Source organism: Trichosurus vulpecula, chromosome 4 (assembly GCF_011100635.1).
Source record: "Trichosurus vulpecula isolate mTriVul1 chromosome 4, mTriVul1.pri, whole genome shotgun sequence".
In the NCBI taxonomy this organism is placed as follows: domain Eukaryota; kingdom Metazoa; phylum Chordata; class Mammalia; order Diprotodontia; family Phalangeridae; genus Trichosurus; species Trichosurus vulpecula.
In genome coordinates, this window is record NC_050576.1 from 430028461 (window position 1) to 430053680 (window position 25220).

General features: G+C 51.0%; 3 protein-coding genes across 3 annotated transcripts; 2 read left to right on the forward strand and 1 right to left on the reverse strand.

The window, feature by feature from the left end:
• Positions 1 to 315: 315 nt before the first annotated feature.
• SENP5 (SUMO specific peptidase 5) lies at positions 316 to 15655 on the forward strand. Its single transcript, XM_036756175.1, has 9 exons — positions 316 to 1837; positions 3898 to 4003; positions 4153 to 4300; positions 4947 to 4994; positions 6308 to 6385; positions 8244 to 8381; positions 9671 to 9754; positions 11314 to 11364; positions 11865 to 15655. Exons 1-9 carry the CDS (start codon positions 352 to 354, stop codon positions 11973 to 11975), a joined length of 2250 nt encoding a protein of 749 aa, XP_036612070.1. The 5' UTR covers positions 316 to 351; the 3' UTR covers positions 11976 to 15655.
• Positions 15656 to 17204: 1549 nt separating this feature from the next.
• On the reverse strand, positions 17205 to 23441 carry LOC118848407 (nuclear cap-binding protein subunit 2-like). The gene is made up of 4 exons (XM_036757265.1): positions 23297 to 23441; positions 21270 to 21451; positions 19376 to 19514; positions 17205 to 18916 (listed from the first exon to the last, which is right to left on the reverse strand). Exons 1-4 carry the CDS (start codon positions 23372 to 23374, stop codon positions 18842 to 18844), a joined length of 474 nt encoding a protein of 157 aa, XP_036613160.1. The 5' UTR covers positions 23375 to 23441; the 3' UTR covers positions 17205 to 18841.
• Positions 23442 to 23564: 123 nt separating this feature from the next.
• Positions 23565 to 25016, forward strand: NCBP2AS2 (NCBP2 antisense 2 (head to head)). Its single transcript, XM_036754644.1, has one exon. It carries the CDS (start codon positions 23603 to 23605, stop codon positions 23882 to 23884), a length of 282 nt encoding a protein of 93 aa, XP_036610539.1. The 5' UTR covers positions 23565 to 23602; the 3' UTR covers positions 23885 to 25016.
• Positions 25017 to 25220: the final 204 nt, after the last annotated feature.

The window sequence follows — 25220 nt, forward strand, 5'->3', positions numbered from 1 at the left end:
AAGCCAGACCCTGAGATCTCCCTCCAGCTTGACATCACGTCAGTAAGTCTGAGTCTGATGATTTCCTTAATAACCTACACAAGCCTGAGTTTATGCATTTCCTGTCTGATTCCCTGGTACTCTGTGTGCCAGGGCCTAGGTATAGTACTTCTGGTGCCTTTCTTCTTGTGCAGGACTCAAGAAGCTGGGGCTATTTGACTATCTTTGAAGAGAGGCCAAAGGAAGGGCCAGGAAGCATTCATTTGTTCTCATGCCCCACTTTCTTCAAGACCTTGACCTCATGGCTGTTCTAAAATGTAACTTTCTTTCTCTTCCCAGCTCTGTGTCCAGGTCCCATAATGCCACAGAACAATGAAAGGCCAGCGAAGATCTGTGCTCAGCAAAAGAGGCTGCTTGCCAGCCTTCTCAGAGAATTGGGCAGCCGGGTTCGAGGGCCTTAAGAAGTTCTGCCTTTTACACGCCAAGCAGGAGACCCGAAGCACCTGGCACAGGCTGTACCGGTCCCTCCAGCGACGGAGGAAGGCTCTTCAGCTCCAGAGAAAGCGGGCCCAGAAAACGGTCCTGGCTGCTAAGGCCCACGCCACCCTGGCTTCTCCGCATAGCCATCCGGTCCCTGGCACCGTGAAAAGAAAAGGCACCGTGAGCCCCCACATCCGAGGGCACCTTGTTGGAAGCCTGCCAGCATCTGTTGAGAGCTCCGCCCAGGAATGCCAGCCAGAGGAAGAGCTCCGGAAGGCAGCAGCTGGCTTGCCAGTAGGCAGTGTGTTAGGTCAGGCCAATGGGTGCAGGCAGAGGACTGACCATCAGGATTCTGGTGGGCTTAGGATAGCCAGTGGGGAGGGCCAAGTGGAGAGCAGCCCCACCTTAGTCACCTTGAGGAACCATAAGGGAAATGGTTGTTACTGTAGCTGCTACCAGGGGCTGGACCCAAACAGAATGGAGCCGGAGCAGCCGTCCCTAATCCCGGGAAGGCCTCAGCTCAGCCAGCGTCGGGGGAAAAGAATATCACTGCTTCGGGTGTATAAGAAACTGTCCATGATTAGGTTTCGGTACCGGATCCTAAGATCCCCACGGTTTAAATCAAGGAGCAGAACCTGTAAGCTTCGGAAAGGCCAGCAGCGGAGCTGGGTGCAGAAGGTCACCAGAGACCATCAGGAGAAGCGCCTGGAAGGCTGCGAGGGGGGTACTTGTAGCTCATTCCCTCACTCAGGACCTAACAGCCCCTCTCACCTCCCTCAGGCTTCCTTCCCAGATATGGACTGCAGCACTCCAGGGCCCACCGCAAAGAGAAAGAACTCGAGTACACCCAGTGGCCCGGCCAGAGAAAACCCTGGGTCAGGCCCAGAGCCTTGTCGGGGGGAGACCCTCTCCAGCCAGCAGAATGGCAATGTTGCCGATGGTTGGGACCCATCCCACTTCACCGGACTGACCAGTGAGATCCTCTCGCCGGAGCAACACTCCAAGGACCTTTTCATATCAGAAACTGAACCGGAAACCATAACTGTGGGGCAGGATGATCAGGCAAGGGACATTGGGGATGACAAGCTAAAGCTGCCCCTGCCTGACCAGGCAGCAAGTGGTAACGAGGCCCCGGGGGAGGAGCCTGCGTCCACAAAGACTGTGCAGGCTGTGGGGAGCCCCTGCCACATGGAGGCTGAGGCTCCCCGCCCCCGGAACATCTTTAGTGCCAAGTTACTGGACCATCCATACTGTAAAAACCCCCTGGAGGCCCCCTCCCAGCAAACCAGACTCAAAGGGGGCCGGCAAGTAGCAGGTGGAAAGAGTGGTCAGAAAGTGTCGCCTGTGAAGGATGAAGAGCTGTCCTCCTGCCTCTGTGGTATGTGCACTGCCCATCCACCCGTCCACCCCCACACCAAGGACACGTCCTTCAGAGTAGTCAGTCAAGTGGGTTCTTAAGGTATTTCCCAGGGGTCACATCTCCCTGCTGCACCCCCATTTCCTCTCCCCTCCAGTAGCTTTTCTTCTTGGTCCAACACACTGAAGCATGGATGTCTTGAGTGGCCAGGAGTGGGACCAAGGGGGGCAAGCTGGGCAGCTCCCTATTGGGAGGAGGCACACGGCCACCATGTGCTTGTCTGCATAGTGAGGACTGGGAGAAGGCCTTTTGTAGCTTTGTAAGGTTGTTGTAGGGTGTTAGGATTTGAACATCCTGGGTTCTTTCTCTGTGCCTAGCCAGCCTTGTTCTTTCAATCACATAGTTTAGGAGCACTAGAAGACAGGGCTGGGATCAGTGGCATGGCCAGAGGGGGTAAGTTTGGGGTTAATAGAAGGAATAACTTTCTGACAGTGGGGCAGGCACTCCATGGAGGTAATAGTGAGCATTTAGGGAGTCCTTACTGCAGCACAATGTGGTAGATACTGTGGGAATTACCCCCGATTTACAGGGGCAGACAAGGTGCTCAGAAAGAACAGGTGACCCGAGGCTTGAGGGGTTCTGCCTCCACTCACGGTGCCCATTCCAGCCTCTTGGGGCCCTCTGGGTGACCCAGGTTCTGGGACAGAGATACCATGAAAAGGATACATGTCTTGGCCCAGCTTGTCTCCACAGCTGCCAGAGTATTAGAACCCCTTCTTCCTTCATCCTCTCTTCAGTGATACCCATGAGCAGCCTCTCCTGGTCCCTCCTGACTCCCAATGCCTTGTGGGGCAAAAGGTCTTTGAGAACATTTTATTCCCTCGGTAATCAATGAGGCCATCCTGGTCCCCCTTGTTGGGGAGATGGTGTGCCCCCATGTCAAGAGCAAGGACCAAGGGACTGACCATCTTTAAGGGGTCGATCTTTCTTTGTATTTGGTTGGCGTTGCTGGCTCCTTTCATCATGCCATCCCACTCAGTTGTTGGCTGAAGACTTTGGGAGCTGCCTCTGCGTCCTTCCAGGCTAGAGCAGGCAGAGAGCAAAGGTTATCCCCGTCTGGGGGCTGCCATTCAAGGCCTTTAGCAAGGGGTGAGCCCCAAACGTCTTCCTTTGGGCAGCTGCTCTTCACATTTCTATAGCCTGGTCACAGAACTTTAACTTACTCACAATTTAGCAAGAAAACAGGACTCTTTTCCCAAATGGGCACAGCGTGCTCATGATTAGAAAGTGAAGTTCGGCGGATGGGACTTTGGGCTTGTTCTTGATTTTAACATTAGCTCAGATGTCTGTCGCTCAGGCAGCATCAGGTAACAAAAAGGGCAGGGGACCTAGGATCATGTACCTGCGGTGGAAGGCCTCTGCCCTCTCAGAGAAGGGTACTGAGGCCCAGAGCAGTTCAGAGCTGGGGCCTTGGCCTCGGCCTCTGCCTCCAGGGCTCGTGGGAGTCCTGGCCGTGGTAGTTGGGCACATAGCAAGCCTGAGGCAGGTCTCTGCCTCTCTGAGGAAGGAAGAGATCTCAGAATCAGAGCACCACAGTCTGCCTCCCAGTGAGCAGGCCTCCATGCCCTAGAGCATTTCCAGTGGCCAGCAGGTTTGTCCTCCACCCTTCATGGGCACAGCACGGCATTCAGTTCATTTGTGCTTGGCTTCGGGTGAGGTTTTTCTCTGACAGTCATTCAGATGACACTGCTTGCTGATTATTTTAAATCACTTGGCACAGGAACCCCCTCTAGTGTGAAAACTATGGCAGACCCTGGGGAACCAACCTTCCTCTCACATCTGCTGATGGGTCTCTAGCTAAAAAAGCCAAAGCTGGGGTTGTGGCCGCGAGGGGAGTTCCCCAGACTGGGTACTGAGGTTCTACTGCTGTCTTGTCTTGTCTAGCAAAGGTAAAAGACCTTTTCACAGACCAAATAACATTGGTCCAGGGTCATATCAGTGTCACATCCACATTCTTTGGTCAGCTTCAATGGGTGTGTCGCTTTCTTTGGGCTTTAAAAGTCTTCCTTATGTATCTTTAGGATTCCTGGATGAGGTGATGAAGAAATATGGCAGCTTGGTCCCCCTTTGTGAAAAAGACGTTCTCGGGAGGCTGAAGGAGGTGTTTAATGAAGACTTTTCCAATAGGTTTGTAGAGAGGGATCAACTGGAGTCCTTGGAAATCGTGTGCTTGTTTGTCTGCCTGAGCCAGGGTGCCAAAATTGGCTCCTACATGGAGGAAGGCAAGGGGTAAATAGCTCTGCTCTCTCACTCTCTTCGATTCCTCTCTGTTTCAGAAAGCCATTTATCAATCGGGAAATTACAAACTATCGGGCCAGGCATCCCAAATCTTCCAGTTGCAACTTCCGGGTGTTCTACAACAGGCACATGCTGGACATGGATGACCTGGCAACGCTGGATGGTCAGAACTGGCTGAATGACCAGGTTAGAGAAGATGGGATTTCCAGGGTGGGGGCAACTGTCGGGTGTCAGGACCACAGGGCTGCTCTGAGCATGATGGAGGACTTTGGGGTGGCTTCCAAACCTCGATCCTCAGGCAAGAGCTGCTAGGGAGCTCTGAGGGGGGCAGGATGTGGGGGCGGAAGGGGATCGTCTGAGCAGGACACGTGCCGCAGATGGGGAGGCCGCCCTTTAGGCCAGCCAGCTTGGACTCTGGCACCGCCGCTCTTTGCCACAGGCCCAGGTAATCAGTCCATAGCCATTCGTTAGGCACGTGCTGTGTGCAGCCACTGTGGACCATGCATTCATTATTCGAGTCTGTTCTGTAGCTCAGAAGCCCTGTAGTGGGCCATCCCATGTGGCTTCTTAGGCAGGTTAAGTGTTTGTGCCTTTGTGCCTGGCTCTGATGCTGGTGGCGCTGGGACCATGAGACAATGGCTCCATCCCTCAGAGTGTCTGTTTCCTCCTATATGAAATAAGGGTTGTGAGGAAGGGGCTTTGTACAAGCCCTCTCTGTCAGGGTTGTTAGTGCTGCCATCTTCCCTTCAGGCAACCAGTTGTTGCCTCAGCTCAACAGGAGTTCTGGGTTTGCTAGGTTTGGTAACGTTTGACATTTGTTTGTTTTTTTCAGGTAATCAATATGTATGGTGAGCTGATAATGGACGCTGTTCCAGACAAGGTAAGTGAAGCTCCTTGGTAGACAAGGGCTCCTACCCTGTACTACCTTGTTAGGGGCTGCCCAAAGTTAGCATCATGGAGGTGAACAGGGACAGAGGGATCCCTGCTGGTCAGGAGGCGGTCACACATGGCAGGTTCAGCAGGTCTGGCTGTGGTGTAGACCACACAATGGGAGCCTAGAAGAAGGAAGAAGTATTGAGGGCCTCATTTGAAGCCAAGCAGCAGGGAGCACAGTCCTGTTTGAGCATGGGTCTGGCCCTGCGTGGCTGCAGTATACAAGGTGTATAACAGGAGCAAGACAGGGAGCCAGCTGGGGAAGGCCTGGATGTCATCAGCTTGTGTTTCAAAGGTTTTAGTAGTAGAAGCTGTGACCTTGATAACTGGAATAACTAACATTTGATGTGCTTTTACAGACATTGTCTCCTATGTATAAGTGTGAATAAAGGAGAGATTGGGGTGGGTAAGAGCTGGAGCTATGGAAGCCCCTTCCTACCTGGCTCCGATAACAGTCCAGCCATGAAGCTGTGGGGCCCGAAAAGCAGGAGGCAGGTGGGCCGAGGCAGCGTCCCCGAGGCTTGCATGGACACAGTAGAGGGAGGGCCTAGAGTGGAGGGTCATGTTGCCGGCACCACTTGGGCAAGGCAGAAGAGGAGGCTTTGAGAGGGAAGCTGATGAAGCCAGCTGCAGTTGGTTCCAAGTGGAGATGTCCAGAAGCCCTTTAGAAAAGGGAGCCTGGAGCTGGGCAGAGGCTGGGGTTGTCAGTGTGGATTTGGGAGTCGTTGGCTAAGAGCTGAAGCTGTGATGTTCCTATGGCACAGGAAGGAGATGACCCAGAGAAGGAGAAGACCCAGAGCAGGGTTTGGGGCAGAGCTGGCATCTGGAGGGCAGGAAGGTGGTACAATGGATAGAGTGCCAATGAGTTCAAATCCGGCCTCAAACACTCACTATCCATGTGACCCTGGGCAAGTCATTGAACCCTGTCTGCATCAGTTTACTCGTCTGTCAAATGAGCTAGAGAAGGAAATGGCAAACCACTCCAGTGTCTTTGCCAAGAAAACCCCAAATGGGGTCATAGAGAGTTGGACATGGCTGAAACACAACAAATGACATCTGGAAGGGGAGGAAAGGCCAGTGGAGGAGGGCATGTTATTGCCCTGGTGTGTGAGGGCTGGACGGGGGCCCTTCTGGAGCACCTTAGGTCAATGGGAGAACAAGCCTGAGAATGCTCGCCCCTCCCTTCCTGGGCAGCCTCCCAAGGGATTGGGGCCAGGCGGTTCCCCTTTAACATGTCTGCTCGCCTTTGGTCTTTTCTAGGTTCACTTCTTCAACAGCTTTTTCCATAGACAGCTGGTAACCAAAGGATACAATGGAGTAAAAAGATGGACTAAAAAGGTATGATATGTGCTCTTCTTTGTCCCAGGGTCTCAGGTTCAGGCTGGGAGGGCTTTCAGGGGGCGGCGGCTCAATCTGAAATGACCGCTCAGGCTTGCCGGGCTGCTTGTCCCTTCTCCTCATAGGACTGAGTCAGTGCAGAGAACCCATACCCAGTGACAGCCTGCAGGTCAGCAGGGTTGGCTTTGCTGCTGATCCCCTGAAGAACATCAAGCTCTGTGCTTTCCTTAGAGTTTTGTCAGCAGACTTGTTAGAATCATCCAAATTCCAGCCTTGACGACATTCTGTGAATTGGGATGTCAGGGGACATCAGATCATTTGCAGAGTGGGCTGGAACAGGTGGAAAAGATGGAGAACAGTAAAATTGGATCTTATGGTCAAACCACGTGATTAAGCTCCTGCTGTGTGCCAGGCTCTGTGCTAAGTACTGGGCACTTTCTGCTGCCAGGGAGTTCCTGGTCTAAATGCGGACAACAGACAAATAACCGTACAAAGAAGACCTGTGCGGGGTGTGTTGGTGAGATTACCCATGGGGAAGATGCCCGAATTAAGGGGGATCGGGAAGCCTCCTTGTAGAAGGTGGCACGTGAGCTGGGACCTGCAGGAAGCCAGGAGGTGGAGATGAGGGAGAGTGCTCCAGGCTTGGGGCCCAGCCGGCACAATACCAGTTCTGAGAGATGGAGCGTCTTGTTCCAGGAACAGCAGAAACCAAGGGCACTTGATCTGAGCTGATTAAATAGACCTGAGAGCTCTGCATAGGGATGTAATTGAATCCTTGAGAGTTGGTGAGATCACCAAACAAAATGGTATCAAGGGAGAAGGGGACCTAGGACAGCACCTGGGGGTCACCCACAGTGATTAGGTACTGCCTGGATTGGAGACTGAAGAGCAGTGGAATATTGGGGGGGATGGGGCGGAGAGGACCAGGAGAGAGCTCTTAGGTGACTCATTAAGTTAGTTGTTGCTGGAGGGCGTGATATGCAAGACCTGCCAGCATTCTTTCTATGGTGTTCCTTAGACAGTCCCTCCTAATAACAGCAATCTGGTCCAGAAAGAGTTTAACAGAAGCAAAGAAGACTTAGAAAATGGGGTCCCTCGGTTAACCACACCTCCTCCCCCAGCAGAACATGCTTTAAGCCTGAGGAGGAGCAGCCTCACACATCTCCACTGTGGCAAATAGACACATGGAGGAATCTGTTCAGGACTTGTTAAGGCCTGGGGTTTCAACCCCATGGGCCCTCTTTCCACAGGCAGACAGATCATTCCCCTGTTACTACATAGGAGAGACAGGTGGTCTTCCTAAGTAGCATCTCAAGACTTCTCTTCCAGCTGCCAACCCTTTTGGGGGATGAAGTTCAGTGGACCCAGCTTAGCTGGTCATCATGTGAGGCCCCTTCAGTCACTGAGTCCATCCTCAGAGCCCAGCACAACCTGTGCTTTACTGTCATGTGGTCTGTGCTGGGGTCTCCTCCCTGCCATGCTGTGGAGGATGTTGGTGGGTTGTGTTGTCTGGAACCACGGAGTATGTGCAGAAGTCAGAGGTCAGCTGAGAGGGAGAGGGAGTGAGCCGGCACCACATGTGCTCGTGTTCTCCTGACAGCAGCGCCTTCCTCTAAGATACAGGAGGGCCACGGGGTGCAGTGGGGAAAGTGGTGGTCAGGCAGTTCTTCCTTAGCACGGGAGCCTACTGGAATGACCTGGCCTCTGTGCAGTGAGATGCTTCCATGTTCACAGATGCATATATAGGGAAGTGGGGTGTAGGGGTGGGGGTGTCTTCAAGGTAGTGGGCATCATTAACAATTGTAGTCAGGCTGCCTCTATCCTGTGGTGATGAATATTTTTTCCCTTTCCTGGTCAGGTGGATTTGTTCAAAAAGAGCCTTCTCTTGATTCCAATTCACCTGGAGGTCCATTGGTCTCTCATTACTGTGACCCTCTCAAATCGAATTATTTCCTTTTATGACTCCCAAGGCATTCATTTTAAGTTTTGTGTAGAGGTAAGTGAAGGCATGCTTCCTCAAGTCTGTCTGTTTTGTGGTCAGCCAAGTGCTTCCAGTGAAGTAATGACAATATGTGAGGCCATGGCATTGTGGTCAGCTTTTCTCCATTTGAGGCCTGTTACCTCTAGATAGTGGAGGAGCATGGGTATCTTATTTATCCGTAAGCTCCTCTGCACTGAACCCCTTGGGCATTTTCAGCCAGAGGTAGCTCCATTGACAAGATTTTTAGGCCATATTAGCAAAAACAAGCCTTTGGAATTTCCTGAATAGTGGCATCGTCAGCTGTGGTGGCCCAACCACGGCTCCCCACGGCTTTGGGGCTTTCTCCACTCTCTCCATTTCTCCAACCACTGTGTTGAGGAGTCCTTTGGAGGCAGTCAGTGCAGGAAGTTGCTGCCTCCATTTGCTCCAGACCTAGAGTGTCCTCCCAAGCATGACAGCCCGTGTTTGGCCTCTGCTCTGAGAAGCCAAGCTGTGAGGGCAGTGGAAGGGGGGCAGATGGGGTCATGGCCTCATTTATTAAACAACATCGTTGACTTCGGGGGTGGTGGCCAAGGTTTCACCCAGCTCATGAGCCTCATAGGCTGTGGTACAGTCAGGGCCATCCTGAGGCAGAAGGGCCTGCTCTGGTGGAGAGCTGCTGACCCCTCTGCACTTGGGCATAGGGGCTTCTCTGGGATATTTGTATCCTAATGTGGCTGCCTCAGACAGGCGCCTGGCCTCCCCCTGCTGTGCCTCACCCCTGTCCTGCCCCAGATTCTGTGACTCTCACAGCCATCCCTCCCACCACTAAGTGTCGCATCTTGGCCCATGGGGTAAGGGACGGCCTTTAGAAAGCACACCTATTGTCAGCAGAACTTTTTGAGAACATATTTTCCTCTTTTAGATTTGACTTATTTCTGCCATCCTTCTCCTCCATTGGAAGAGATGATTAAGCAGTGACAGTAACTAAACTATTTTAATGCCCTGAGTCCAGTCCCCTTTGGCCATTTTCTTAATTACCTGGAAAGTTTCTTAGTTCAGTGGCTCACTCATTTCCGATGCTGGAAGGTAGTCTAGAAAAGAAACAGCTCCATAGGATGTAAATCCCTCTAAGCCAGGCACAGTATCATTCTTATGGGTGGTACTCCCGAAAGTGCCTTGCTCTGAAGCCCCAGCAAATGCTTCCTTATTGAGTTGGATTAAATGTTGTGTCCAAGGGAGAGTCCCATTCTTCTCAGACCCATGGAAGCTGTTTTCTCCTGGTGGTCAGGAAATAGTGTGTGTCTTGGTTTCTTTTTCATCAGAATATAAGAAAGTATTTGCTGACTGAAGCAAGAGAAAAAAATCGACCTGAATTTCTTCAGGGTTGGCAGACGGCTGTTACGAAGGTGAGTGCGGGTGCAGTCAGCCTCAGGAAAGTGCTGTAGGCCATGAAAGATACAGGAGGTGGGGTACAAGAAGTCTCGGGACTCTCCACCCCTACATTGCCCACTGGGCCCACCCACTGCCCCCGGCAAGGCCCTTGGATTCAGAGCACAGTCCTTCACATGGCAGACCCTTTCGGCCCCCTCTCCTACCTCACGGCTCCCTTGTCCCAAGGATCCCGATCACCCTTGAGACTCTGGTGAGGCAAGGTTGTAAAGGATGGAGGAATGAGGCCTGATGCTCAGTGACTGGGCCTTACCTCGAAGGGGCACCAGCTGCCTCAGGCCCTCCTAGATTAGCAAGCAGGGTGACACAAGGTTGGAGTCTCACTCCCACAGCCCGCTGTTGTTAAAGTGGAAGGGGAGAGACTTGGAGTGTGGACCAAAAGCCAAGTGAGCAGACAGATTCCCCCCACACGGAGCCATTTGTTAATACTGTTTTTGTAACAGAATCTTGGGAGTGACCTGAAGGATTTTGGGGCGTGGTGCATTGAGGAGAGGGGGAGATAATACCTCAAGGCCCAAAGCGCTTCCTGGTGGACCTGTCCCTGTTTTGGGGTGCCCTGAAATAGGGAAGTACCCAAGCATTGGAGGGAGCAGGGCATGGCCTCCCTTCCAGTGGAATCAGACCCCAGACTCTCCTGCTTAAATCGAGGAGGCGCCTTTGGTCCTTGGCTGGGAATGCGGGAAGTCCAGGGCAGAGAAAGAAGGGATTAAACCATATGCCCATTTGCTAGCTAATTCCAGACCCTGGCATAGTTGAAGCTACACGGAAAATACAGCTTGGCCTTCCTAGCAGCGCAAAGTGCAGTTTCTTTATTTTTGGTTTTTATTGTTATTTATAGTTAATAGTCACACACACACACACACACACACACATACAGAGATATATAGTTATTTTTAGTTAGCAAAAAGAAGCTGCCAGTTTAAAAAAAAAGTGTGTGTGTGTGTGTGTGTGTGTGTGTGTGTGTGTGTGTGCGCGCGCGCGCTGGAGTTATTCCTGTTCAGTTTTGACTTAAGTTTACAGGCCTTGTCCCAGCTCATTGTGGCTGAGAGGGCAAGGTGACCCCCCCCCCATGTGCTGGATCCAAAGCAGTTCCTGGGGGAGTTAGAAGGGTCGGGGTGCTGCAACTTGGCACAGGAAAGAGGGGCCTTCCCAGTGGGGATCCCAGCACTGTCCAGAGATTGCAGAAGCATGGCAGGCTGGCTCATCAGCTCAGGTCCTTGTCTTTTTTATTGCCCTCCCAAGCAGAATCTGGAAGGTCAGTGGCCCCAGAACAGAGGACTTGCTTGAGAATAACTTGCATGTTGCAGCTCAGAATGCAGACAGCAGCTTTGAAATGACACGGAAGTTAATTCTCAGAGGGCTTCAGTTCTTGCTTAGGTGTCCATTGCTGAGGGTCAGCGGGTGTCCCAGGGAGGGGTCTCCAAAAGAGCATCCAGCTCTCATCCTCCTGGGAAGTTCAGGGGCCCTGGAGGCTGGTTCTGCTTAAATCACACTCCTCTTTCTTCTCCCTTGTCAGTGCATTCCACAACAGAAAAATGACAGTGACTGTGGAGTCTTTGTGCTCCAGGTAAGCAGGTCTCTCCTTCAAGAACCGAGCCCAGGTCCTCGGGCTGCTTGAGGAGCCCTAGTGGGAGATGCCTTTCCAGATGTGGGTGTTTGGTGCTTTGTTTGGGATTTTTGGTTACTTAATTTCTGAAGAATGGGCTAGCATTGTTCCATTTCCAGATTTCACCTTTAGCCATAAACAAGGATAACAAAGCGGCTCGCTTCTTTCTTGCCAGACATCACTGATTACAAGTCAGCCAGGCTCCTCAGCTTTTGGGCAGCTCTGAAGGGGTGCATGTCCCCCCGCTTGGCCTTGTGCTCAGGGGCCATGAGGAAACATGTCTGTGGTCCCTGGCGCCAGGATGCGGACAGGCAGCCGTGCAGTTGGGATGAAGTCAGCCATGTTTCGGGGGAAGCTGTAGACAGAACTCTGTCTAGACCCTTTGCACAGCACAGGTACCACTGGGGTTACTTGGGGAGGGCAGTGAACTCACTCAGCGTTTGTGGGACTGATTTTTTCAGTACTGCAAGTGCCTGGCCTTTGAGCGGCCCTTCCAGTTCTCCCAAGAAGACATGCCTCGTGTTCGGAGAAGGATTTACAAGGAGCTGTGCGAGCGCCGGCTCTTGGACTGACTTGGGGCAGCCGCCATGGCCGGCCAGGCCCAGCTGAAGGAGGCCACCATGTTCCCCAGACTTCTGACCGCTTCCTCATACTCCCAGATGTCTCTGACCAGTGGCATCCCACCACTCGGCTTACCTCAACTTGGTTTTTCTCCCTGACTTGTTTCTTCAGCTACCATGTAATATTTCTCAATGTCCAGTTTTGTTCCTTTCTAATTTTGTGGATTTCTTTCTTGTATTTAATATTTATTATACGAGCGCATGCACATAGACCAAGCATGCAGTACAGAATATTAAAAACAAAAACAAACGAACTCGTAGATTGGGTGCACCTTTTAAACGTAGCTAGAATGAATTGAACCCAGATGTAATAGATAGGCTCAGAACCTAAAGATGCAGGATCTGTTTTCAAATTCAGTCCAGTTGAGACCATTCAGCTCCCAGGAGCTCCTACAGGAGAAAGGCCAGGAGCGTTTCTGACGTATCCTGAGCAAAGACCCTGGTTTTACAGGTACCCTGAGGCCCCTCCCTTGGGAAGGATGGAATGGAAACCCTAGGAAGGAGGTGGAAGTAAGCCCACTCATGAGGCTTCCTTAACATAGCTGAGACCTTGTGTTAAACCAAGCCAAATGTGGGGAGCTTTTGTTTCTGGAGAGTTTGTTACTTACTGTATGTGCCCTTGCCCCGTCAGTGATAAAAACCAGGCTTCAGACACTGGAATGGCACAGACGATGGGCTGGATAGCTCTGCTTTTTCATGCTGCACTGGAAGTGAGTGTCGTTGCCAACTAATGCCCAAGGACACAGGGGCAGTATTTTGAAAGTGAGAAGTGTTTAAATCAAGAAAAATTGTGATCAGAGATTGTGCTTAAATGGCCAAGACTTGGTTGGGCAGGAGTCTCCTGTGGCAACTGAATTGATTCCCTGGTCATTTTTTTTCTCTGTCTCTTTTTTTGTATCATTTGAAAAGCAGAACTATCTGTGATAAGCCCAGTCAGGTGGGGATTCTTGGCCAGTTAGTCCTTTCTGAGTGCCCTTTGCCTTACATTCGTTTCCGTAAAGATGAAGACAGTGAACGAAGATCACTGTATATCTGCACTTCAGAAGCATCATGATACTTGTTTATGCTTCGACATAAATTCACTCTTGTTTTTTTAAAGACAGGATCTCCTGGTAAGTGTCTAGTAGTTGAACTGCAGGATTTTTGCTTTTCGTATTAAAACCCTCTGATGGCCTTGAGAGGACCTGGCCGGGGTGGGGGAGGGGTATGGAGCACCTCATTTGGGTTTTCCTTTCTGTTCTTTGGCCCTGTTCAGGCATGCCAAGGCAGATGGGCCCTCTTAGGCAGCAGGCAGCTCCTTCTGGGCTCTCTCCTTCATTCCCCCACTGCCCTGTTAGGTGACCCCTTCCCTCCCAACTCTCCCCTTCCTCGGTCTGACTCCCTCTGCCTCAGCATTCTTGGGGATGTCAAGTACAAAGAGAAATGAACCCATCGTTGGATGTGGAGAAAAGCAGATCTTGCATCTTTAATCTGGCTCTTTGTAACGTGTCTTTACATGGAAAGGGAAAATAATTAGGTGCATGTTAAACCTATTGAGTTGTCTGTCTGTTTTGAAAGGTTAAAACAAATCCAGTGTGTACATAGAGACCTAGAAGCTTGTATATGTAAATTCCAGATTATACTTGAATTCATACCCCAGGTGTGTGTTGGGTGTTGAAAATGAACAAAATAATAGTTTAACATCCCTACAAGGTGCACCTGAAGGGGCCTGCCAGCTGCAGAGGGGGCAGGGGGAAGCCAGAACTGGTCTTTCCTGACAGCTTAGACCCATGGCTGTCATGGACCAAGGGCATTTGTCCCAAGCACTGTCTCCCCAGTGTTTTACACTGGAAATTGTTCCGTCCCCAATCGGGTCTTGTCCCAGGAAAGTTCCCACGTCAGCAGAGTGTGGGGCATGGGCCAGGTAGGGAGAGCCTCGTGGGTACTGCCAGGCTGTGAGGAGGGTCAGCACCAGGAAAAGAAGGAAATTTTATCAGTCACTGTAACAAATTGTGTTGAATACTTGGTTTGCCTTCCCTAGCCACCCCTGTGTGTTTGCCCCCTACCCTCGTATCTATTTATAGCTTTTCAGGACTCGAAGATTTTCTATGTGAGAGGTTTTGCTCTCATACCCCAAGCGTCTTTGTTGGCTAAACCAAAGCATAACCATTCGACAGTCCAGAAGGCCTTTTTTACCCTCAAACTCAGAGCTCTCCAAAAGCCTCCTCCATAGCTCGAGCCTTGAGAAGGACAACATAAAGAGCCATTTTGGCATGATTAGAGCAGATGCCAAGCTGTTCTTGGCTCCTTACATGTGAAATGCCCAACACACTGTTCACAAGGTGTGCATCTAGGAAAAACAAACTTGAAGACCCCACTGACAATAGAATCTACCAGGACAGATTACTTTTTCCTATCAACTAACTAGGGCACACGCCACCAAAGATTTCAGATTGCGATGTTAAGTAGAGCAAGGACGTTTGGGCAGAGTGTTAGGTACTCAAATGGCTGTTAAGGAGGTCTCTGTTTGCCTGGTTGTTCAGCCCTTGCCATCGCTTAGATTCTCTGCCTCTTCCCTACCGGCTTTCATGGGTGTATTGACTCACTAGGTCAGTGACCTAGATTAGAACAGTGTCCTTCATCCTCCTGATGTGTGAGCAGTCCTTGTTCCCTCCCAGCAAGAACATTCTGAAATAGACTCCCAGCTCTGAAGGATGCAAGCGAGAGCTGTCGGATCACTGTGAACCTGGCCCTGAAATGCCTTCCAATACTCTCCTGCTTGGGTCGATCTATGTTAATGCAGGCTTTGTGTTGTGAGAATTGCAGCACTTGGTGCACACTGAGAACAACCAGGCCAACCCTTGACTTACCATGTGCTCCTCTGGCTGCAGTGATTTTTTTCCCCAGAGTTTGCCTTCTGATAGATCTACAGGAAAGAATGTGAAACTCAACCAATCCTAGTTCAGTGTTTCTTACATAAACTCTATACAGTCAACTCTTGTTTAACCCCATGGAGAGGGTACATTGGTGAAGAGTCCCCAAAACATTTCCTGTTGACTTTGTCATGTTTCTTCTCCTTATTTTAAGTAGGAGAGTCTGGGGTCCTTGAATCAGCACACTAGAACCAAGATGATAAAAGCCATAGGTGGACACCTGATTCAGGGGGGAGCCAGACATTTGGCTTGCTCTTTGTTGCTAGACTAGCAACAGTACAAAGCTTGGTTGTCCTTTCAGAACAGTGGTTCAGGCCTTCACCTGTCATCCTGCTGGACCGCTTGTCCGGGGAGGGAACAAAAAGGAGACTTCCCATTGTGCTTACTGCTTCATTCTGAGAATCTCAAAGCAAGATGGGCACTGGTACCATAGGCGAAGATAGGGGTGAATTGACAGTGGATGAGGAAGAGGGAAAGAAGGCCCTCAGGGGAGGAAGCTGCTTCACCGAGACTAGACAATTGGAAAGGTCCATTTGCTGGCACTTGGTCTTCAGAGAAAAGGATTTTACCCAGTGAATCAGACAAAACTATACATACTGTAGATAAAGGCTGTGATGATGTAAAATTCTAATATCAAACATGGTAAGAAGTGAAATGTTGGGGTGGGGGGAAACACTAAAATATTTTTTGAGAAATAAACTGACTTTATAAATATGTGTCCTTTTTGTGTTGAATAACACTGATTGTCCAGGGATAACTTTTCAATGGCACTTTAATAAAAGGGTCACTAATGAACAGTCTATAAACATAAGTGAACCCTGACGGTTTTAGCAAGATGAACTCCTGACTGAGTAATGGGAGTGGTCTTGGGTTCTTACAGTGACTTCAGGAAATCTGTTCAAGCAAAAACTTAGCTGAAAACCAAACAGCCTAAATGGAATCATATGTGGGACATGTCAGAAGTCCCAGTAGAAAGTGCCCTGGATGTGTTAAACAACAGTCCTACCTCAAGAGTGTTTGGGAAATGTAAAACCAGGGGACTAGGGGCAGGGAGCTGCCACTCAAGGTCATCTCTGTGACCTTGGGCAAATTTCTTCACCTTTCTGAGCCTTGTCTGCAAAACAAGGAGGCTTGTTGGTCTAAGTTTGTTTCATGATTTGGGAAAACATTGAGTTCAGAAAATAGTAAGTGCCTACTATTTCCAAGGCACTGAGCTTTGGGTTTCAAAGGGAAAGTGACAAGTCCCCCCATCCTTATGGCATAACACAAGGTAGGAAGGATTAGGGAACAAAAGAGAAATACAAAGTGTTTTAAGAAAGTGAGGGAGATGAGAGCCTGACACCATGAAGAAAATGCGGGCTTTTCCAGCTGCTCCAGTTCATCAAGCCATAAACCCAACATTTATTTTCTCTGCCTAACAAAGTACCAAGAGATGGTGGCCAAAGCTACCTCACCTGTTAGTCAGTTGGGTGGGGGGAGGTGGGGGGAAGCTAGTTATGGACTTGGGGCTCTCACTTCAGTCCTTAGCTTCCCACCTTTCAACCCTTAGCTAAGATTTCATTTATAAACCATTCAGAAGTTTTATTCAGGTTGTCATTCCCGGAGTCTGCAGACTGTCTGGTCAGAAGGAACTCCAAATACGTTCTCACGGGAAGTTACAATGACTGTTATGTTCCTGGGCTATCTCCATCTGACTGAACTACAGAACTGCCACATTTCTAACAAGGCTTCTAGGACAAATGTCCCTATTTCGGGCAAGCCCCATGTCCCACAGCTGACTATGAAAACAGGCTCTCCCAGTTCTAAGTCTGCAGATGATTGGGGCTGGGAGTAGGCCCTGGGACAGGCCTTTCTTTACTGCTGCTGCCCCATCTGACCAGGATCCTGTTAGAAGCTGATTCTCTGGGATCGTTATCTAGTCCAACCCACTTTCTCTAGACTCTTACTCATAAATACAAAGGCCTTCTGAGGTTTCCTAAAGCATTAAAAAAAAAGGGAACAAAAGGTTCTTCCCTCCTTTGCACATTGTGCAACAGCTCTGCCCATCCCAGGCTGGGGTCCTGGTCATCTGCCTACAGAGGGAGCTGGGGACTGAAGGATGCCCCAGGCTGGACAGTCCCTGGGGTGGGTGAGTGGGCCATTGCTGCAGCAGGCATCCAGGGGGTTCAAGGAGCTCTTCAGCAAGGCCAAAGCATGCCCTTCCTCCTACTTTAACCCATTCCTTCCCACCTGTTTTGAAGCAGAGGAACAGCAGCACACAGACAAAGAATGGAGGGATGGTTACAGCTTTATTGGAAGGAGGCCTGGCCAAGTAACTCGTGAGAGAAAGCACTGTCCATTCCAAAATTCTTAGGAACTAAATGAAATTCAACCTTTCTGTTTATCACAGAATGAAATAAAATACACAACTAAAACTATCCTGTAAAGAAAACCATAGGAAAAAAAAAAGGCCAAGCTTTCCCTGGGTGTGAGGAAAGCACCCTCTTCTCTAGGCAGCACATGACTTCCTTGCTAGGATGTTACGGCGTCTGCGAATGCAAAGTTCTGTTCGTAGTTAAGACATGGATAAGGTTGGACCCAGATCACAATGTACAAATTAGGGTTACCTGAAACAAGACAACTCATGTAAACTCTGCAACTAATCACTTGGTCATAGTTTAACATGCAAAAGGAAGTTTTATCTCTCCTCCCCAATGTCCTAAGCCACAGACCACTGAAAAGATGGCAAGTTACTGGTTGATTTTGGCTCTTGATTTTCCTCCTTTGATAAAAATTCTTTAAGTGAATGACAGTGGGTTTCTGCAGTTGGGCTCCAGACTGTCTTCCCCAATAGATGCAGATGAGCCAGTAGACTTAACAGGAAAAAACTTGTTAATAGGTAAATCTCTGCCTAGTTGGAGTAAATAACCTCCTACCCTGTCCCAGCTGAGTCGTCATCTCAGGTACACAATTCAACAAGAATTCAATCCTTTTACCAGCAATGTAAATGCTGATAAAAGGACCCTGTCACTTGGGTGTGGCCTCAAATCACTGACCAGGAAATCAGTTCTAAGTGAAGCTCAGTCCATCTTTCCTATTAGGAAGGTTTTGCTCCCTTAATTTTCAGGCTCTCCTCTCAACCCTGCCAGTTCCCTTCCCACTCTGGTAAAATTAAAAAAAAAAATACAACAGGGCTAGCATCAACATGGCCCAATTTCCAAGTTAAAATGAACTTCTGAGGAATTCATCTGATATTTCTTACCTACAGTCTGTAGGAGGAATTTCCCATAGAAGATCCTGTTTCCTTCCACATCCTTTGGACCAACTTCCCATTGAAAGCTCAAGGATGTGCTTAACATTGTAAATACACATTTCTTTCTAGATCATCCATTCAGCACACCAGTGCAGAGCCCTCACTCTGCATCTGTCAGATCATTAATACTAAGGCAGAACACTTTTAGGAATTCCCTAATAACTTGTGTATCTTTATGAGCTACAAGACACCTTGGGAACAAGGGATATCTTCGAAAAGCTTAGAAATAAATCTCATTTATAGGCTATTGCCACAGATCATTACACTCATTTCATACAAATTTCATGAGGATCTTTTCCCTAAATGACCATTCCAAGTCATGACCAGTAAGTAGCACAGTCATATAATGAGACTTTTCTAATCTTGTGCTATATTGGGTTAAAATCTACCAACAGAGCCACTCAAGGCTCCAACACAGTCACTTGCTTAGTTTTGGACATTTAATGATTTTCAGAGTGGAAAAGCCAAGTCAAGGTTTGGGGTGTAATTCCTGTATGGAGGCAGAGAAACCAAAGACAGCCTGTTCTATATCAGCTGTTTTCAGGACTTGAGCGTTGCTATCCGAGGGATCGTCAACCAGCCAACGTTGTCTGTTTGTACACAAGGGGCTTCCATCACTCATTGATTTTGCACATTTTCCCATAGCCTCCTCTGCCAGCATCATAATCTTTTCGATACTCATCTCGTACCTCAAAAGGAAAAAGCGAAAGATCTTGTCAGGGCCCAAGGGAGCATGAGAAGCCACAAAAACCATAGGTAACGATGGGGGGTGGTGGAAGCAACATGTGGTTCATTTAGCATCACACGCAGACAAATGTGGTGCAGCCAACTGCCTCTCTCCTCAGAGCACCCCACTCCTCTTAATAAGAACCTTGGGACAAAGCTCAAATCGTGTGTGGTTCTTTTCAAATAACGCACAATTCATCAATATCGTAAAAATGGGTGCTCTGGTTTGTATCAGGCACTAATTTACAAGTACCTCCAACCACCACAATCCAATGGTGGTACACGAACTACTGAAAACACTGACATAAATGTCCTTCAATGGTTCTGAAGTTCAATGTAAACCCAAATCCCAGAAATCTTATTTTCAGAATTAGAAAATCAGATGGGAAAACCAGAGTGAGGTCTGACTTCCGGGACCTTACCTGGCCCCCAGATCGTCCTCGTCCATACTGTCGGCCCTCTTTGAAGCCTGCATCCCAGTCTGTTCGGATAATTCGATCGTCCAGGCGGGTCCCGTTAATGTAGCGCATGGCATTTTCAGCATCTGCTCTGGAGTAGTATCTTGGGGTAAGCATTAAGGAAAGGAGGTCTGCACTTCTCTAAACATCTACAAAGATGCCGAAGCAACCACTTCTTAACATGTAGCTGAACACACAAAAAAGAAAGTCTGGGCTTAAAAGTGACTTATTAGGTACAAATGGATAGATATCAAGTGAGTTAATACAAAGGTCTTAACGATGAAAGGTCTGACCTAAAAGGGACCCTAGAAAGAGGGCTCAAGATCGAGGAAGGGAACATATACTTTTAGCACCTACTATGTGCCAGGCCATGGGCTAAATGCTTTACCAGTATGATCTCATTTGACCCTCACAACTTGGTGAGATAGGTGCTGTCATGATCCCCACTTTGCAGTTCAGGCAACTGAGGTGGAAAGTGCCAAAGGAACTAGCGATGTCAAATATCCTAAAATTAAGGACAGATACCAAACTGCCCCCAGAGAAGGACTTCCTCTTGGTCAGTACTTCGACTGCTGCCCAGCTGTCATCAGACATTTGCCAAAAGTCCAGGTTTTTACTAGGGGCAGCCTGTCCTGACGGCCTCAGCCAGAATCTTCCTCCAGCAGCAATCTCGACATGTAGCTCCTCACACCAAATGATGGCTCCCCATTACTCATCAGCTGTGCCTGGCTATCAAGGCTACTGTGTCTCTTTCTGCCTCCCTTGAGATCCAGGCACCCCCTCATGTCTTCCCCTTCTGCCCCCTCTTCCTCAGACCCCACCCATCCAAGAGCATCCTGCCCCTACTGTGACCAACCAGTGGTGAGCCCACCTCTGCCTGAAGACCACCAAAGAGCAGGACTTGCTTCCCCACCTCGGTGGCCCATTCCACTTGAGTGACATCTCTAACAGGAAGAATTGCTTTGCACCCCCTACCTCCTGTTCCTGCTTCTGCCTTCTGGAGTTGAATACAGGGTCACAGATTTAAAACGGGAAGGGGCCTTAGTGGCCATCAAGTCTAACGCCTGTTTTTCTGATGAGGAAACAGGCAGAGGTTAAGTGACTTGTCTCTGGAAAAACTGGAACCCAGACTTCTTGATACCAAGTTCAGCAGCAGCCACGACACTCCCCCGGAGAGTGAGTCACACTAGGCTGCTTCTTGGGCACCCCAAAGTCAGCTGAACAGCACAGAGGTGTAAACAGAGAGAAAACCCCCTTGGAACTCTGCATGAGCTTCTTCAGTTACTCAGGGGCTGACTTCTACTCGGAGTGTATAGACTACACTCCCAGGCAGTGTTCTAGAGATGAGGGGAAAAACAGGAGCCACCATAGGCAAGGGAGACACTGGACTTGGTCCCAGGGGACAGAATGAGAAGCAATCCCAGCTGCAAAAAGGAACATATAGGCATGGCAGAAGGAAAAACTTCCAACAAGAAGAGCTATCCAAAAATTAAATGAGCTTAGCCCAAAAGAGTGTAGACCCACTCATAAAATGGCCTCAACCCAAAGTCATTTTCTGGAGTTTCTAAATTTGGCAATCACTAATTAGGGAGTTTGGCCTAGATCATGTCCAAGGTCCATGCCCATGCAGACACCCTGTGACTCTAAAAGAGAGGAGGGGTTTTGCCCCCCAAACCCAAGGGCTCTGATGGGGTTCTTTGCACCCCCCACCCAAACACACCCTGTGAATCTAAAGGGGGAGGGATTCTCATTCTCACACACACACACACACACACACACACACACACACACACACACACACCAGTAGCTCTCTGCCTCCACCCAGCATCCAAGGCCTTGAGGGCCCGCCCAAGGATACTCCACAAAGCAGAACCCACACGCTGTTTTCTTCACTTTATCTAGGCCCATGATAATTTTCTTGATGTCACCGCTTTTGCCAAAGAGCTCATAGATCTGCTCCTCAGTGGTGTAAAAAGACAGGTTCCCAACATACAGAGTACAGCTTTTCTTCAATAACTTCTCTTGGTCCTTCTTGTCACCCTAGAATTTCAGAGAAGTCGTGGCAATGTCCCAAGCCTGGCCCCAGGCACCAGACCCACTCTGGCCCAGGACCCAGGACCCTCTTTGCACACATCAACACTAGAGAAAAGAGAAATCAGTGCAATCATCAAGCAGTTACTTAGCACATGCCACGTGGCAGGTCTGGGCTGAGCCCCACGGATGTAAAAAAGAGACTGAAAACAGTCCCTGCCCTCGAGGAGTTCACCATCTGATGGGGAGGCAGCATACAAACAACTCTGTAAAATAAAGATCTATACAGAACAAACTGAAGATAATCAACTGAAGAAAGGAACAGGCATTAAGAGGGGTGAGACCCGAAGGAAGTCAGGGAAGCAGAAGACAGAGAAGAACATTCCAGGCCTGAGGGATGGCCAGATAGTTCGCAGAGCAGAGAGAGGGAGGGTCTTGTTTGAGGAACAGCCACAAGATTAGAGTCACTGGATTGAAGAGTAAATGTCAGGGAGTGAAGTGTAAGCAGACTAGAAAGGTAAGAGGGGGCTGGGGTATGAAAGGCTTTGAATATCAAACAACTTTCTGTATTTGCTCCTGAAGGTGACAGGGAGCCCCTAGAGTTTGCTGAGAAGGGGGGTGATATAATCACACCTATATTTTAGGAAATCATTTTGGTGGCTGAATGAAGGATGGATTGGAGTGGGGAGACACTTGAAGCAGGCCAATCCATCCCCTCCCACGCCCCTCCTCCGAATGCAATAGGTGAGATGATGAGGGAATGGACCAGAGTGGTGGCAGGGTCAGAGGAGAGGAGGGGGACAATCAAGGAGATGTTCCAGAGGTGAAATCAACAGAGATGTTCCAGAGTGAAATGGACAGGAGAAGCTGCAGAGGTGAAATGGACAGGACAAACTGCAGAGGTGAAATGGACAGGACAAGCTGCAGAGGTGAAATGGACAGGACAAGCTGCAGAGGTGAAATGGACAGGAGAAGCTGCAGAGGTGAAATGGACAGGACAAGCTGCAGAGGTGAAATGGACAGGACAAGCTGCAGAGGTGAAATGGACAGGAGAAGCTGCAGAGGTGAAATCGAGGAGACCTGCTGCATAGAGGAACCTGACAAGCCCCGGCAGCAGCCTGGAGAGGGAGGGTCAGAGTGAGGAGTCAGGGCTTAAGTCCACCCGTCTGGGGGACTGAGAGGATGGGGTTGCCCTTTACGGTGATCGGAAAGCTGGAAGGGGCAGGTTAGCTTCGGACATCTGTAGCTTCAGACGGCTGCTGGACATCCACTTAAGAGATGTCCGGAGTCAGTTGGAGGCAGGCTGGGGCTGGGTGGGCGGATGTGAGAATCATCGGGGCAGAGCCGGTCATTAACTGGTGGGAGCCGGTGAGGTCCCCAGTGAGGCGGTGCAGGGGGGGCCGGGTCCTGAGGGACCCCCAGAGCTACAGGGCTGATCGGAAGGAGCGCTGCGAGGAGCGGGGCTTCTTTACCACGTCACCAGAAAATAAGGACTCAAACCCAAGACCTCCAACGCTCAGCCTGGGGCTACTTTTGGCGGACATCAGTACCCAGTGTCCAATCCTTTAAATGCAGCTGACCCTCCCCCACGGCGGACCCACCTAGGGGCCTCCCGGCTGTTCCTCGGGCTGAGCCATTTCCCATCTCCCGGCCTTTGAAGAGGCCGTGCCTCAGGCTCTGGGGCCGGAGGGAGAGCAGGGGGCGGGGGTAAGGGGGAACCTGAGCTCTGACCCCGCCTGCGGCCGAGAAGGCCTGATGCCTCAGTTTCCCCACAGGAGGGGCTGGGCGAGACTCTCGGCTAGGGGGCGGGATCGCGCCCAGGCCATCACCATCCGCCCCCCACCGCCGGCCTACCCGGAAGTGCTGGTCGCGGTACTGGCCCAGCTGCACGTAGGAGTCGCTGTCCAGCGCGCTCAGGAGCCCGCCCGACATGGCGGGGGCGCCGGCCCGAGGCGGCGGCGAGCTCCAGAGGAGAGGCCGGGTGGCTGGGGGCGGCCGGACTTCCGGGGAGGTTTGGAAGCGGAGGCAGCCGTGGCCAATCTGGGGGCGCGCCGCTCCTGACGTCACCAGGTCGCGCCGGCTCAACGTCACCGCGCACGCGCGCCAGCCCGTCCTCCTCTCCGCGCCTGGGCCTGGGCCGGGCCTGGCCGAGCCGGGAAGATGGTGCTGCGGCGGCTCCTGCTCTCCCTCATCAACACGCAGCAGCTCGTGGAGCGCCTGGCTGAGTCGCGGCCCATCCGCCGCGCGGCTCAGCTCACGGCCTTCGCGGTGCTGCGGGCGCAGCTCGGGGCCCGGGAGGCGACGCGGAGCCTGCGGGGGCCCGCGGGACGCGCCGCGCGCTTCGGGGCCACCCTCGTCCGGGAGCTCCGCCGGGGCCTCCGGGAGCGACCGCCGCCGCCGCCCGGGGGCAAGGAGGGCCCGGGCCGGGGGCCGCGAGAGTGAGGCGAGGGGAGAGGGCCCGCCGCAGAGGGGGCTCCCCACCCTCCCCGTCATCTGTTCCCCGCGGAGCGGGGAGGGGGGTGCTTTCCTTCCCCCACAGTCATCTCACCCCGCGCTGAGCAGAAGGGGGACTCCCCTCCCCCACAGTCATCTCACTCCCCAGCCGAGCACAGAGGGGGGCTCCCTCGTCCTCATCTGCTGCCCTCCCCCCTCCCATCACCACCGCACCGCTCGGGTCTCGGGCTTGGGTCTCTGCTGGACGCCTTTGACCTTCAGCCGTATCCTGGACACACAGACGGAGGGAGGGACTCGGAGCTGTCCTTAAGGGGGTCGGGGGCTCGGCCCTCCCCGCGGCACCATCGCCTTTCACCCAAAAGACTTGGTTTCTTTGGCCGGACAGAAGTCAGCCGTGAGATGCTGGTCCCTTTAAAAGCGCCCGCGGGCGATCGTGACCTTGGACTGTTTTGGGGCAGAAGGCCCCCCAAGCCCTTTAGCCCACTGGTAAGACTCGTAGCTTTCTGAGCGGGAGAGGAAGGCGTCCCTCCGTCCATCTGTCCGCCCTTCGGTCCGCCTGCCTGGGCTGTTTGGGATTTGCAATCGCGGTGTGAGTTCACCTGGAGCAAGTGCCTCGTTGGGACGCCCAGAGGGGGCCAGGCCGAGGCTCAGGTGTGTGCGTTAAAATAGGGTTTGCCGGATTCATGCGGGAATTTCCCTGTGCGTCTTTACACCTGCGTTCCCTCTGTTCGCTTTTTCAAGTTATGAGTGATTGACCTTGGCTACATAAGCAATAAATTATGAATTGCGCCTGGGGTCTGGGGTGGTGTTCAGAGAAACCAGACGACAAAGCCATGAGCCATGACTGCAGAATCTCACAGACCTCGGGTATGCCCGCCCTCCCTGAGAATCCGTGTCCTCGTGTGTCAATGATTGTGTTCAAGGGGAGCCCTCCTGCCTCAGGTGTCAGTGCCCAGCAGGAGGCCCTGTTTCACATGATGTGTCCACAGTTTTTCTTTGGCTCAGCCAGCAGGTGAAGCTGGCCTGTACATGGAGATAAGTCCCCTTCGGGCCTTTGCTTATTGTTGGGGGTTTGGCAGTGATGAATTTTTGAGGACAGTAAACTACAGGTGGCCTTTGACCAGCCTGCTCCCCCGGTTCTTGGGATTTGGGTGGTTTTCCTTTAACACAGCCCAGTGAAGCCAGGGTAGCACGGCACACCGGGTAAGTGTGGTGACCATCTCGTGCGATACGTGCTTAACTTGCTTTCTCAGCCAGGGTCACTATTGACCTTCACACTAGATCTTTATGTTGCTGTGTTCCTATCATGCCTCTGTCATGCCTC